This window comes from Mustelus asterias, chromosome 23 (assembly GCF_964213995.1).
Source record: "Mustelus asterias chromosome 23, sMusAst1.hap1.1, whole genome shotgun sequence".
NCBI classification, from domain to species: domain Eukaryota; kingdom Metazoa; phylum Chordata; class Chondrichthyes; order Carcharhiniformes; family Triakidae; genus Mustelus; species Mustelus asterias.
This window is the reverse complement of record NC_135823.1, coordinates 34,942,649-34,955,468: the sequence shown is the minus strand read 5'-3', so window position 1 is coordinate 34,955,468 and position 12,820 is coordinate 34,942,649. Positions and strand designations below refer to the sequence as shown.

At 41.8% G+C, this 12,820-nt stretch overlaps 1 protein-coding gene across 5 annotated transcripts in view; it reads right to left on the bottom strand.

The window, feature by feature from the left end:
* Nucleotides 1–12,820, bottom strand: part of mpripa (myosin phosphatase Rho interacting protein a) — a 206,182-nt gene that overhangs the window by 130,100 nt on the left and 63,262 nt on the right. Inside the window, exon 1 of one of the 5 annotated variants that reach the window (XM_078240237.1) lies at nucleotides 8,705–8,811. The exons of the other annotated variants lie outside the window; for them this stretch is intronic. Coding sequence (XP_078096363.1) covers nucleotides 8,705–8,728 — 24 coding nt within the window. The 5' untranslated portion in view covers nucleotides 8,729–8,811. Of the gene's footprint in view, nucleotides 1–8,704; nucleotides 8,812–12,820 lie in introns of those variants that run through there. 5 annotated transcript variants of the gene reach the window in all.

Below are 12,820 nucleotides of genomic sequence, written 5' to 3'. Positions count from 1 at the left end.
GTAAGTGCTTAACTGTGAGTAACTACGTACATACATACCATGTACGGTCTAAGCTAGGAGCTGTCTCCATGCTTGCCTCTACACACATCTTTGCCCAATACAAAACTGCCCTCTAGACTCAGGTGACATGTTCCTTTACATCACAGTATGGGTGGTGCTGTACTCAGTTCAATGTTAAACTGTTCTACTTATACTACCCTTATATTACACCTTCCCCAAGTCTTTATCCAACATATTTACAATGCTATCATGTTTACTCATATTTACATTACAAATCTCCATGTTTACAGGGTCAGGTAGTCTGAAGACTTTATAATACTTTCAGATCTTGTTGTTATAACAGTTGGGGCAGTGGCAGACTTAATACTGGACAAACTTTGATGAATAATAAGTTGTTTTGGATGTGATCAATGAGGAGTTTGGTCATCTTCTTCAATTTCTCTCTAATATATGATGAGAGGATCACCTCAAGGGACGAGAAGGCTCCTCCTGCCCGTATCCTCCAGAGAACTGACAAGATATGACCATGGCTGATTTCCTCCTCTCTGGACAATAACACCTGCTCCATGAGGTCCTTGGTCCCATCTCAGGCATCAACATGCAAATTTGGCAGGTGTCTGGGACAGTACCTGCTGCTGTAAGCAGAAACCTGCCTCTGCCCGGAGAATTGTTCTTGGTCCTGGATGTTTTGATAATCTTAATCTTTGGCTGCCAACCCTAGTTTCTTTGGCAGGTTTGGGAGTTGTGCGCAGAGTTTTACGCCCATCAGCAGTTCAAATGGAACTAAGCCACATTGTTGAGGTGGATCTATAGGTGAATAAAGCTGTTGTTCTTCCTCAGGGGAGATTTTATGGTGCAGACCCCTGTTTCTGCCTCACCATGTGATTATCTTGGGAAGTTGGTACAGTGCTGGAAGCCATAAGTGATGGCAAATTGTATGAAGAATTTGTTTGCAATGGCTAGCTGACATGGATGCCATGGCTCACAAACAACTCCTTCAATGTTCTCACCAGCACCTCTATGGTTGTTGTGTATAATTGCTTCACCTTAATCCAGAAGTGGTTCACCACAATGATGAATGATCTGCCACCTATGATGAATAAATCGATACCTAACAGCTCCCTGGTTGGGAAACGTGTGGGAAGAAGGGGCTCTTTCTGGTCCTGCTTGTGCAGCGCATGCCTTTGAAATTCCTAGCCACCACAAGAGGATTAAGCCTGTGTGCCCAGGTGTCGCTGGTGTATTTTTAGGAGGATCGCTGGCCGAAGGGAGGCTAGACTGATGAGCTGCTTGTTGTATATCAGCAGCTTGTCAATGACAGTAAAATGCTTCTACTTTCAAACCAAAACTTCATGGTACTATCACTCAGTCTCTGCTGTGGCCACCATTGTTGCAGTAACTACAGATGTGGGCACACTCATCTCACATTTGTTCCTCATAGATTTGCTGGAAGTTTCTGGTGGTAGCTGCAGGTGTCTCCTCATCAATTGGAAGTACAATTCAAGCTCCTGATCAGTTTGACATTGTTTCATTGCAAGATCCACTGCGGCCTTGGAAAGTGTGTCTGCTGTTGCTTGGTATTTTTCCTTGAACATTTACTGTCTTGTATGTGAACCTCAAGAGGCATAGACAGAATTCTCAAGTAGCAGCGAGACTATGGCTTATGTTCTCTTTCAGTGGTGATCTTTAAATCAATAATGTACTCTACAAACTTCTCACATAGCCATTTAACTACCAGCACTTCTTTTTCAAGCCTAGTGTTGTCTCTGTACCCGGCAATCCTATGAATGCGCAATACACTGGCTGGCAACATTGTCCTGTTGTTCCTGAAATAACACTGCTCCAAGACCTGTGGACCAAGCATCTGCTGTTAAGGTAGTGGAAGGGATGCTTCACAGTGGGCGAGGATGTTGGTTGAGAGCAGCATGGCTCTGATGCAACCAAATGCTTGCTCTTGGCAGAACCCAGCACCATGTCTGGTCTTTCTTGACAAGGTGCCAGAGCAGTTTGGCAATCTGTGCCAGATTGGGTAAAAATTTTGTCAACTAATTCACCGTACCCAGGAATCTCTGATCATGTGTCCTAAGAATCAACCAGAAGTTTTGGAGAATTGTGTCAGCCCATCATCCTGGAAGCATTCTAGGAGCGCTATAAGACACAAGTCATGTTCTTCCACTGTCGTGTCATGAAGCAAACATTGTCTAAATGGTAGCTGACATCCTCTAGACCTTGCAAAAGGTTGACATCATGCATTGATAGATTTCCAGTACGGAGATGATTCAGAACATAAGCAGTTGAAGCAGAATTTGCCAACTGGGGTGATGAATGTGGTCAGCAATCTTGACTTTTAGTTTCGTGAAAGTTGCCAAAAGCTACTGTTAGCATTGAGCTTTGAAAATACTGTGCTTGTCAGAGAGTTTAATCAGGCTGCCGCTCACTGAGGACATTGGGTGGACTTCGCGCCCCCGTGGCTTTATTAAGCTGTATCAAGTCAACACAAATATGAATGGACCTGCTTGGTTTTGAGACTGGGAGCATCCTGAACACCGTTCAGTTGGTTGACTATCAGGGGAGATGACACCCATTTTTGTCATTTCGTCCAACTGTGGTTGCACTTCATAGTTGACTAATAATCCAGAGGCCCAGGGTAACCACGTACATATACACATATTGCGAAGTTGAGTAGAGTATTGTAGATTGGTGTTTGTAAAATTGTAAAATGTTGGGGAAAAGCATTGCATGGTCCCTTTAAAAGGCGATGCATTTTCTGTGCTTAGAAAGTTTTTTTAAAATGCAAGTACAGATAGAGTGCTTAAAATGAAACATTTGTATCGGAAGGCCAAGCAGCAGGGTTACCAAGGCAACAGGCTTTTTGAATTTTTTTGAATTAGACACTTAGATACCAAGAACCTATTAAATTTAAATTTGATGGTGTTGGCAACCTAGGACCAATCATATTGTGGGGGATATTGATATGTTATCACAGGTATAAAAGAAGGGTGGCAGTGGGACAAACGCAGAGAGCAACTGCCATCTGCCAGAATAACAACTCTTGGTTCAGCTCTAGAGAGAGAGAACTGCTAGCTCTCATAGCTTAATTTATGTCTTAAGAGAAAGCACCATCTCGAAAGCGAAGGTATCAAAGAAGACAGAGGTTCCGGACAGAAGAATCACAGAGAAAGCCCATATTCCGGAAGACGCCAAATCTGGTTATAATTGTGAGAGTGACTAAATTTTATTTTGTTAATGAGTTGGAATTGTATTTATTTGAACAGCGTTCCATTAGAATCACGTTTTATTTGGTTAATAGTTTAGTTGTGTGTTCACTGTTAGTTAGATAAATGAATTGTTACTTGTTAAGTTGAGAGAGAATGTCAGGGAGTTATTTTGATTTAACCACTAAAAGTTGCTGAAGTGCAGATCATACCACTTCACACTTACTTTTCCAGATTATGAGGCAAGGTACTCCTCTTTGGGGAGATGGAAGTCCACCTCTGCTTCATAACACATATTATAAGGCCTAAGCTAGGAGCTATCTCCTTGCTTGCCTTGACACACTGTGGGTGGTACTGCATCTAGTCCCACATTAACTCTTCCTATGCCAGGCTCTCATACTATACTCAAGGTTCAAGTGAAATCCCATGTGTTAAAAACTCATTCAGTAATAATCAACTCGTGGGATCAAAATGAGTAGTAGCCAGGGAGGTCCAACTCAGTACTGACTCTCTCACTCAAGCCCATCAAGGCCAACTCACAGCTTTGTAACAGGATAGTTTGTGATAGAAGATTGTAAATGGCCTGAGTTGCATGCAACGCTAAGCTGGATTCAGAAGAGTTATACAACATGCATTGAGCACTGTAAAGCAGTATAACTTCTTCAACAGGAAGACAAAGTCTTCCTTGAGGGTCATGCCCACTGGGAAGGGTGAAGTAACTTGTATATCAAAGCTTCTTCTTGGACAGTCCCTCGGGGTCGAGGATGACTTGCTTCCACATCAGTTCAACAGGCTGGTAAGTCCAATGCATGATCTAAAGATGCTTCCATGTGCAGGGCAGATGGTGCTTGAAGGATTGCGTAGATTAGTTCTTTGGAGGCTTGTGCGCTCTCTCCAATGCCTCAACTCTGCCTCCACATGCTCACAACAAAGTATCATACATGCTTGCTGCCTTTCTGAATGAACCTTCTCCATTTTGGTTGGTCTCAAGCTGGGTCTCCCATTAGTCAACAGGGATGTTTTACCTCTTCAAGGATGCTTTAAAGACACCCCTAAAGCGTTCCCACAGTCTTCCTGTCATGGCTGAGTTTCAAGTAGAGCAATTGCTTTTGGAATCTGGTGTCTGGCATACAAAGGAATTTGTGAGCCAGCAGAGCGGATTTGGGCGATTTGTGCCTCAATGCTGGGCATTTTGGCTTCAGAAAGGACACTACTGTTGTACCACTGGATTTGGGGGATTGTGCAAAGGTACTGCTGGTGTTACTTTGCCAATGCTTTGAGGTGCCTCCTGTAGGTTGTCCAAGTCTCCAAGGCATATAGATGCACAGGGATCACTGATGCCTCAGGTTTGAGATCCTAGTTGTCAAATACTCTTTGCTTCAGTTGGCTGAAGACTAAGTTGGTACATTGGAGGCAATAATTAATTATTTTTTTCTATGCCTGCCTTCGTCGAGAGGAGGCTCTCAAAATATGGAAAACAATCCACATTTCCCTGGACCCCACCATCGATCTTAATTGAGGTGGCTTGCTGTGTGACTGGTTGGAAAAGGACCTTAGTTTTTTGGGTATTTAGTGAAAGGCCCATTTTCTCATATGCTTTGGAGGAGGAGTTGAAAATGACCTGGAGTTTGATTTCTGAGTGAGCCAACGCACCATCTCCTCCTGGAGCTCAATGGACAGCACAGCTTTAAAGCCAACAATGGCAAACTTCACAGACCAATCTAGATCAACATAAAGTAGAAATCAACTAAAACCACACAACACATTCTGGAATTGAGCAGCACATACTGAACCCTACAATTTTTCTCTAGCTAAGACAAGCAGAACGCAAGAAGCACAGCTGTGCACAAAATAAGAATGCAAAAGTTTTGTTGAGATGCTCAGTTTCAGATCAATTTTATCAGAATGCAGAGCTTAAAGAGTTAATAAGATGCAAAAGAAATGCTTTAGAAACATTAGTCACCTTCTCAGATACTGAGGTTAAAAGTTGGTGATGTTCTTTGCAATTTCACAGAACTCCTGATTACAACTGGGACAAACAGAAATCGGCTGCCTGAATCCACATCCTATAAACCATTTCAAGCAGAATTAAATTTAAATGTGGCTCAAAGGCTAGTATACACCAACGTAACAGTCACTCTCTGTCCAGGTTACATAAACAGAATCCCTCATTAACATTACTCCATACATTGTCAGAGCTAAGTTAATGGTGCAACTGACAACATAGAGATTTTGGGTGGTATAAAAACCAGAGATCTGGGCTATTACAACATCTGCTGGTCCAGTCAATTTAACTTAATTTACTATTCAATACCAACACACCCAAAACTGTTCACTGTTTAAAATTAAATACCCTTTTCTCCTTCCCCACCCATATTTTAATATTGTAGAGAGTGATAGAAACTGTAGAAACTGAAGTTGGAGCTCAGAAACCAAGGAACAAATATCCAACACTTCATATGTGGTCATATCTATAAAATAAGGCAGAACTTCAGCCCCAGTGTTTACTGTACACAGATCATGCCTACAGAATAGGGATGCTGTAAAAGTTAGTGGTTAGTGTCAGCTAATACACTCCCTGTTACTGCATCAAATATTTATTCAGCACCGTCAACTTCCTTATTTCCAGGAGGTTCTACTTCTTGCTGCGTTACAGTTACTTGGTGCCAGCAATTCTTTGTACCTCACCCAAATTGCAATTTTCCATGCTTGAGCAGCAAGTATTAGAAGCCAATCCAACTGCAAGGAAAATTATACCCATGTCCAATTCTGCCCTCACCAAACTTGCATACCTGCATTTTCTGACAACAGTCATGTGACATGAAGAACAGGGACTCCCAATTATGGTAACTTCTTGCACTTTATTTGTGAATAAAATTCTTCCTATTTATACTTTATCATTTGAACATTCTTTGCAGGTTGAACGAATAAAGTACCTGCACATTCATTTGCATCATATTGTAAAACCGGTGTTTTCAAATTTTATAAATGTGGAGTCAAACAGTGATAACTTACAACACAGAACAATTCACTACTGTTTACACTATGCAGAAATCAAAGGGAGTCCATGTCAGGAGGCTGGTGATGGGGAGATGGAAAGAAAATAATTGACTACATCAGCTAGCTTAGATATGGGAAAATAGAGTTGGATCACCAGCTTGTTGTGGCAAGAATTCACTGATGAAATGAGCTTGGAGAGAGTAGAGGAAGACAGTGATGAAGTACAGCAAACATGCGGGCGTGAATGACTTAACGATGGGTGGGTAGTGTTGGGGTTGGAGCAGGAGGTAGCTGCATACATAATTGCACATATGGTTTGAAGGCAATAAAGCAAATATTTCTTCTCATTGGTGTTTGAGGTAGAGTGAAGAAGGTGAACAAGAAAGGTTTAAGAAAGCAGTTGGGTGTGAAAAATAAGAGGCTATAATTTCCACAGCAAACGCAAGTAGTCGTGCTTTAGGAGTATGAGACATGGTAAAGCTTAATTGAATCAATTTAGGTCTGGTGATGGTTACGACAGCTACACATTACCTGCCAGGGATGAAACCATGATCACCTGGCAGGGGTACGCTTCTTTGCCTTTTGGCTAAGTCGAGCATCAGATCAAGATCGGGTACAATGCCTTTACTTGTCAGCATAGATCTTGTACATTTCTCTTGTGGGGGCCATGAATTAGATTCAATATTAATTGGTTTTTGGAGCTTCGCAACTTTAAGAATGGAGGTGTTGTCAAATCTGTAGCTCTCTGACTTAAGGAGCAGACTTGGGTACTGTATCAGGTTAAGTGAAAGGTTTTGATTGCCTAATAAAAAAGGCATTGAAAACTAAACAAAGATAGAATAATCAAGGTAACAATGCCAGAGAAATTATAACTGATGGAAGGCCAAATCGGAGAGAACTTGGAATTCAAAGCAATTTTGTGATAAAGCTGGGTAAACAGTCTCCACTTCTCACCCAAGGGTTGATCGCAAGATGTTTGGATTGGAGGAATATAGGAAAATGGAGTGTTAAGTGTGATAAGGAATTGGCCTCATTGGGGATCAAAATTTCAGGTACAGAGAAAACACACAAGATGACTGGATAGTGGGATCTTCAAGGGTACTGGTGAGAGAATATAAAAGGGCAAGATTCAATGAGGATAGGAGGGCAGTGAATTTGAAGAACTGGGTGGAAAAGACTTGAGCCTCCAATCCCATTTTTTTCAGTAACCATGACCGCCTACTTTCACTTCTACAAAATTGCCTGACTCCACCCATCTCACCTCAATGGATGTGGAAATCCTCAGTCATATCTTTGTTTCTTCTGGACTCAATTATTCCAATGTTCTCCACACTGGCCTCCCACCTTGCACCATCCATAAACTTGAACTCATCCAAAACTCTGCTGCCTGCATCTTAACTCGCATCAAGTGCCATTCATGCTTCGCCCCTGTGCACGCTGATCCTACAATGGTTTCTGGGTCAGCGACATCTCAATTTGAAAATATTCATCCTTGCTTATATCCTTTACGCTCCATGGCCTTGCCCCTCTGTAGCTCTAAGTTTTTTCAGCCCTACAACTCTCCAAAAATGACACTCCTCCAATTCTGACCTCTTTTGCAACCCAATTTTTATCTCTTCACCATTGACAGTCATGCTTTAGCCTGCCTATCCCCAAAGCTCTAGAATGCTCTCCCCAAACCTCTCTGGAATGCTTTTTTGCTCCCCTCCTCATCCATTAACCCAGCTAGACATGTAACAGCGCCTGGCTCCACGAGCAGATAAAGCAACCGTTGCAGAAATATATAAAATGGTAAACATATTCCCATTTTGTAATTTACAGCCCTTTAAACATGATATTATGCTCTGTAAATATTATATTATACACTGCACTGTTTACATTATTTCATACTTTGTACTTAATACCACACTCCCTGCAAACTACACTCTTGACACCTGTATGCCTCAAGCTGGATCCAGTCTTACTGCAGATCCATCTCTCTCTGCTTTCACTGTATTCTAAGAGATCTTCGGCAGTTTTGACTTTGCTTGTACACTGGTCTGGTTTTCATTTTGTTCAACACCCCACCTTTTGCTGAAGAGAAGATTGAGATCATGTCAGACCCACACACAGCAGCCTTTCCTTTAAACCTGCACTCTGCATGGCTACAAAAGCAATGTGTTTGATTTTAAATTTAAAGATTATGCATTTTAAGAACATAGCATTTCAAATGACAGTATGGGTGGGAAAGACATCAAACATAGTTAGTCATCAAGTCTAGTCTTGTACTAGCTTAGTCTAATTCAGTCACCTCACTTTGAAACTATTTATAGAATAAACCAGACTATACAGAGAGCACGCAGTAAACCTGGTCTAAGAGCAACTCCTCTCCTTCGTGCAGTTTCAGTGTTTTTTTTTAAACAGCACACAGATTTCCTGAATGTGCACTAAGAAATCATGCAGCAATGCAAACACAGTCCACACATTTACTTTTGCTATAGAAAACTTACATGAACATGAGCAGCGGAGCTCATTTCCCTTCAGAAGTACTGTTCTTTACCGATAGTTCCAAGTAAAGCTGAATAATTCTGAAAAGGAGATCATAGGAAAGAACAACTTGGAGCCATTCACCCTCGTTGTTAAGTCTCACTCCAACACACAGTTCGGAAATAGTTTTGTAGTTCAGCATCTGTTTGCAATTCAGTTTTGCCTCAAGCCTCTTTTTACTTCCTTAAAATCTATTACACAGGCACAAAGGACAATTCTAGTAAATACAAACACTTCAAAACCAGTTCCGGCCACGAGTAATATCCCAGAGATCTTAGACTACATCAAAGTTCAAAGCAGAGTAGAAATGGAATGTTAACTCACTGGCGTCAAAAGTATTTTTCTCATTAAAAATGCACTGTTAAACAGTAGAGCCAGAAAGTTAGGTTGAAAGGTGTTTGGGTCATGGAATGGTGTCACTGATATTTTCCTCCAACAGAATTATGACTGTTCTTTAAACCGTTCAGAAAGTGGATGATCCAACTAATTCTACATCCCTCCTTCAGGATTTATTTGCTGATAGTACTTCGTAAGTTAAAAGCATAAGAGCACAAAAGGCAAGTCTGAAGACAAGGTGTAGAGCCAACAGAAACAATTGGGTCAGCACCAAAGTAAACACAAAACAAAAAGGGACATTGTAGCAAGTCAGACAACACAGGGAGGAACATACCTGCATTTATATAGTGCCTACACATCTCATGATCTCTCCAAGTGCTTTGAATTCAGTTAATTATTTTCTAATGGTCGCCACACTTGCCAAATAGTCAAACATGGAAAGCAATTTGCACATAAAAAAGGGTCCTTCAAACAGCAATTTAAATAAATGACTAATTAATTTTTTTTGTTGGTGTAGGTCAAGGGAGGAATTTTGCCCAGAGCAGAACTCCCTTTCCTTTAAATATTGTCTACGTCTTTAATACTCATCCGAACAAGCATTTTGAGGTCTCGGTTGAAATTTTCTTTTGAAAGATGGCACCTTCAGTAAAGCATAGCTTCCTGTGATGCTGCAATGAAGTCTAGATTATGTGCTCAGTGAGGAGTAGAACTTGAACCTGCAACTTCTTCAGTGGCGAGACCGCTACCAACTATTTCAATCTGACAATAAATTAGGAAAGAAACAGAACAATTGGAGACGTGCATTTCTTAGCAGGTCTACGACAAAGTCAGAGAATACTGGCACGGTCTGAAACAACATGCTGAATTAAAATAGTTGTTCAGTTTACAGATAACTAAGGAATCTTTGAGCTACTGATTGAAAATGCCTTTGAGTTATTTGGCATAGCCAATGTTAACAACAATAGACAGGATGCCAACCTGTATTTACATTATTCATGTCAGTCTGGATTTCAGTCTGTGTTTATACTGTATAATTATCTCATTTTAATGTTAGAATTTTTAGATTGGTAAAAAAGCAAAGCAAATCATGAAAAAAACTATTGAGACTGACACACTTGTTGATAGAATAATTGAACCTCGGTTTGTGCAATGTGTTATAATTCCGACCTGTATCCCACACATTGTTAATAATAATCTGATTCAAAATGCTGGCACATCTCGGCCTCTGCTTAGTAATTTGCAACAGATCGATGACCCAACAAAACCCACTAAGGCTTTCGCTAGATCTTTCATTCTACCAATCTGGGCTGAGCTAAAACTAGATTCCAAAGACAAAGCTTTGGTGTTTTTATCCATTGTGTCATCTAGTCTCCAACAGCTAGAGCTACAGAGTAAAGCCACCAGTCCCTCGGGATTGAGGATGACTTGCTTCCACTCCAGTGTTATGGGTTCCAAGACTGTTGACAAATCCAATGTGTGATGTGTAGACTCTAGCACGTGGGCGGATGATGTTTGAAGGGTCAGGCAGGTGAAATATTTGGAAGTTTGCGCGCACTTTCTGATGCCTTGACTTCACCTCTGCATATTCCTGACGAAGTCTCTTGATGTGTTTGATGCCCTTCCAAGTGAACCAGGCTGAAAGAGCATTGGGTTTTGGAGCAATCAGAGGATTCTCGCAAGTGCAAGGGGCTACTGACTGCACACATGAAGACTTGAGAGCTCCCTGGCTTCAGCCAGTCACATTTGTCAATAGGAAGGGTTTCCACTCTTTGAACATGCAGCTGATATGTGATCACAGAAGACAAATCCTGTATATTTGTACTCAGCTCCAGTGAGCTCTCATGATATCCCATTCTGTACCACTCCCAGATGCCGCAAGCTTTTGAAGGACCTCGGCAATTTCAGGGATGGATCCTTGGGGACGAAGGATATCCCAGAAGACCTGGTTGATGTCGCCTGTTTGCAGAGTGCTGTTCAGGCAGGGTATTATGCCACATGTGCCTCTACAAGGTTTGTGACTGAGCAGACAATAAGCTTTCTAAAGATGGGGTTCAAATGTTGGCACTGCTCAGGCAGGGCTCTCCAATACTTAACAAAATGTGTCCCAAATCATCATTGTCTGCTGCAGCCTGCACAACCTCATGCTACAAAGGGGGATGTCTTACCCCTCTCAGAGGGAGACATGGAGGAGCGAAATGTCTCCACCGTTGATGAGAACAGTGAAGATGATGATAATGACTACAACTGTCAGGATGTCATGGGGACACATGCAAAGGCCACTGCAAGGGAATAACGCAGCAGAGAGGCCCATGACAATCTGTTAGCCAACAGAGTCTAGGCAGAGTAAGCTGCCGAGGTATTTCCTTCACTATTTGGCTTTCTTTCCTTTGTGGTCTAGCAGGCCGCAGCTCCTTGTTTACAGACGTTATATTTTTCTTCATTTATGATGGCAGATTTAAATTGCATTACTTAAAGTCTGCCCTGTTGGTGCTTTGATCCTTTGCATGTGCCAAACTGTGCTGAGATACAGAGCTGTGGTACTAAGTGTGCACATTAGAACCTGCACAACATTCTATTCTCCTGCGACCTTGGCAACTGTAAGTAGACATGAAATTTTCCTCATGCCCTCACAAAATCAATATGCAAGGCAACTTCGAAACAACATGAAATCTTATCTCAGCAGGGCTACACTCATAATAGACTCACACCTGCTCCAAACAGCAGGATCAGGGAAGATCATTTAGTTCTTGACTCCCAATCCCCTGGAGCTAAGATCTTGTTATAGGATCTTTCCACTACTTCCTAATTTCTACTTTTTTCTTTCAACCTCAGTCCCAAACTGTGGCCTTGGTTCTTTACCTCTAATTTTCAATTTTAAAAGAACAAGGGCAACATTTGGTTAGTGGTTAGCACAGTGGTTAGCATTGCTGCTTCACAGCTCCAGGGTCCCAGGTTCGATTCCCGGTTTGGGTCACTGTCTGTGTGGAGTTTGCACGTTCTCCTCGTGTCTGCGTGGGTTTCCTCCGGGTGCTCCGGTTTCCTCCCACAGTCCAAAGATGTGCGGGTTAGCTTGATTGGCCAGGTTAAAAATTGCCCCTTAGAGTCCTGGGATGCGTAGGTTAGAGGGATTAGTGGGTAAATATGTGGGGGTAGGGCCTGGGTGGGATTGTGGTCGGTGCAGACTCGATAGGCCGAATGGCCTCCTTCTGCACTGTAGGGTTTCTATGATTCTATGATATTTCCTCTTTTTCTTTTGCTGTGTGCTGCCTATATATTTAAGTCAGTAGGTCCATTTAATTTATTTCTTGTAGCCATGTATGACTGGTAACTTAAAGGGACCAATTCATGCTCAGCCTGCACATGTACTTCTGATATATGAGAACAACGAGTACCAGAATTTTCCTATAAAGGCAGATCATGAATAGGGAAATTCTAATGCCAGATGGTTGACGCACCTATTCATCATTCCTAAAGATTTGTTTTTATTATACCGGATTATATAATGATTACAGAAATAATAATTCCTATCCATTGTACTTTGCCTCTCGTATGGCTGGGGAAGTAGTTATACTTTGAATGTCAAGGTTAACAATCCATTCAATGGCTTCTGCTGACGCAGTGTGAATGGTTTGGATGCCACCAGGAACGGATCGCTCAAGGCAGAAGTTCAGTATGTGGTTGATGGTCTAGCTTGGATGGCGAGGACCAAAATCTGAGCTGTTCCCATGCTGTACAGCAAGTGG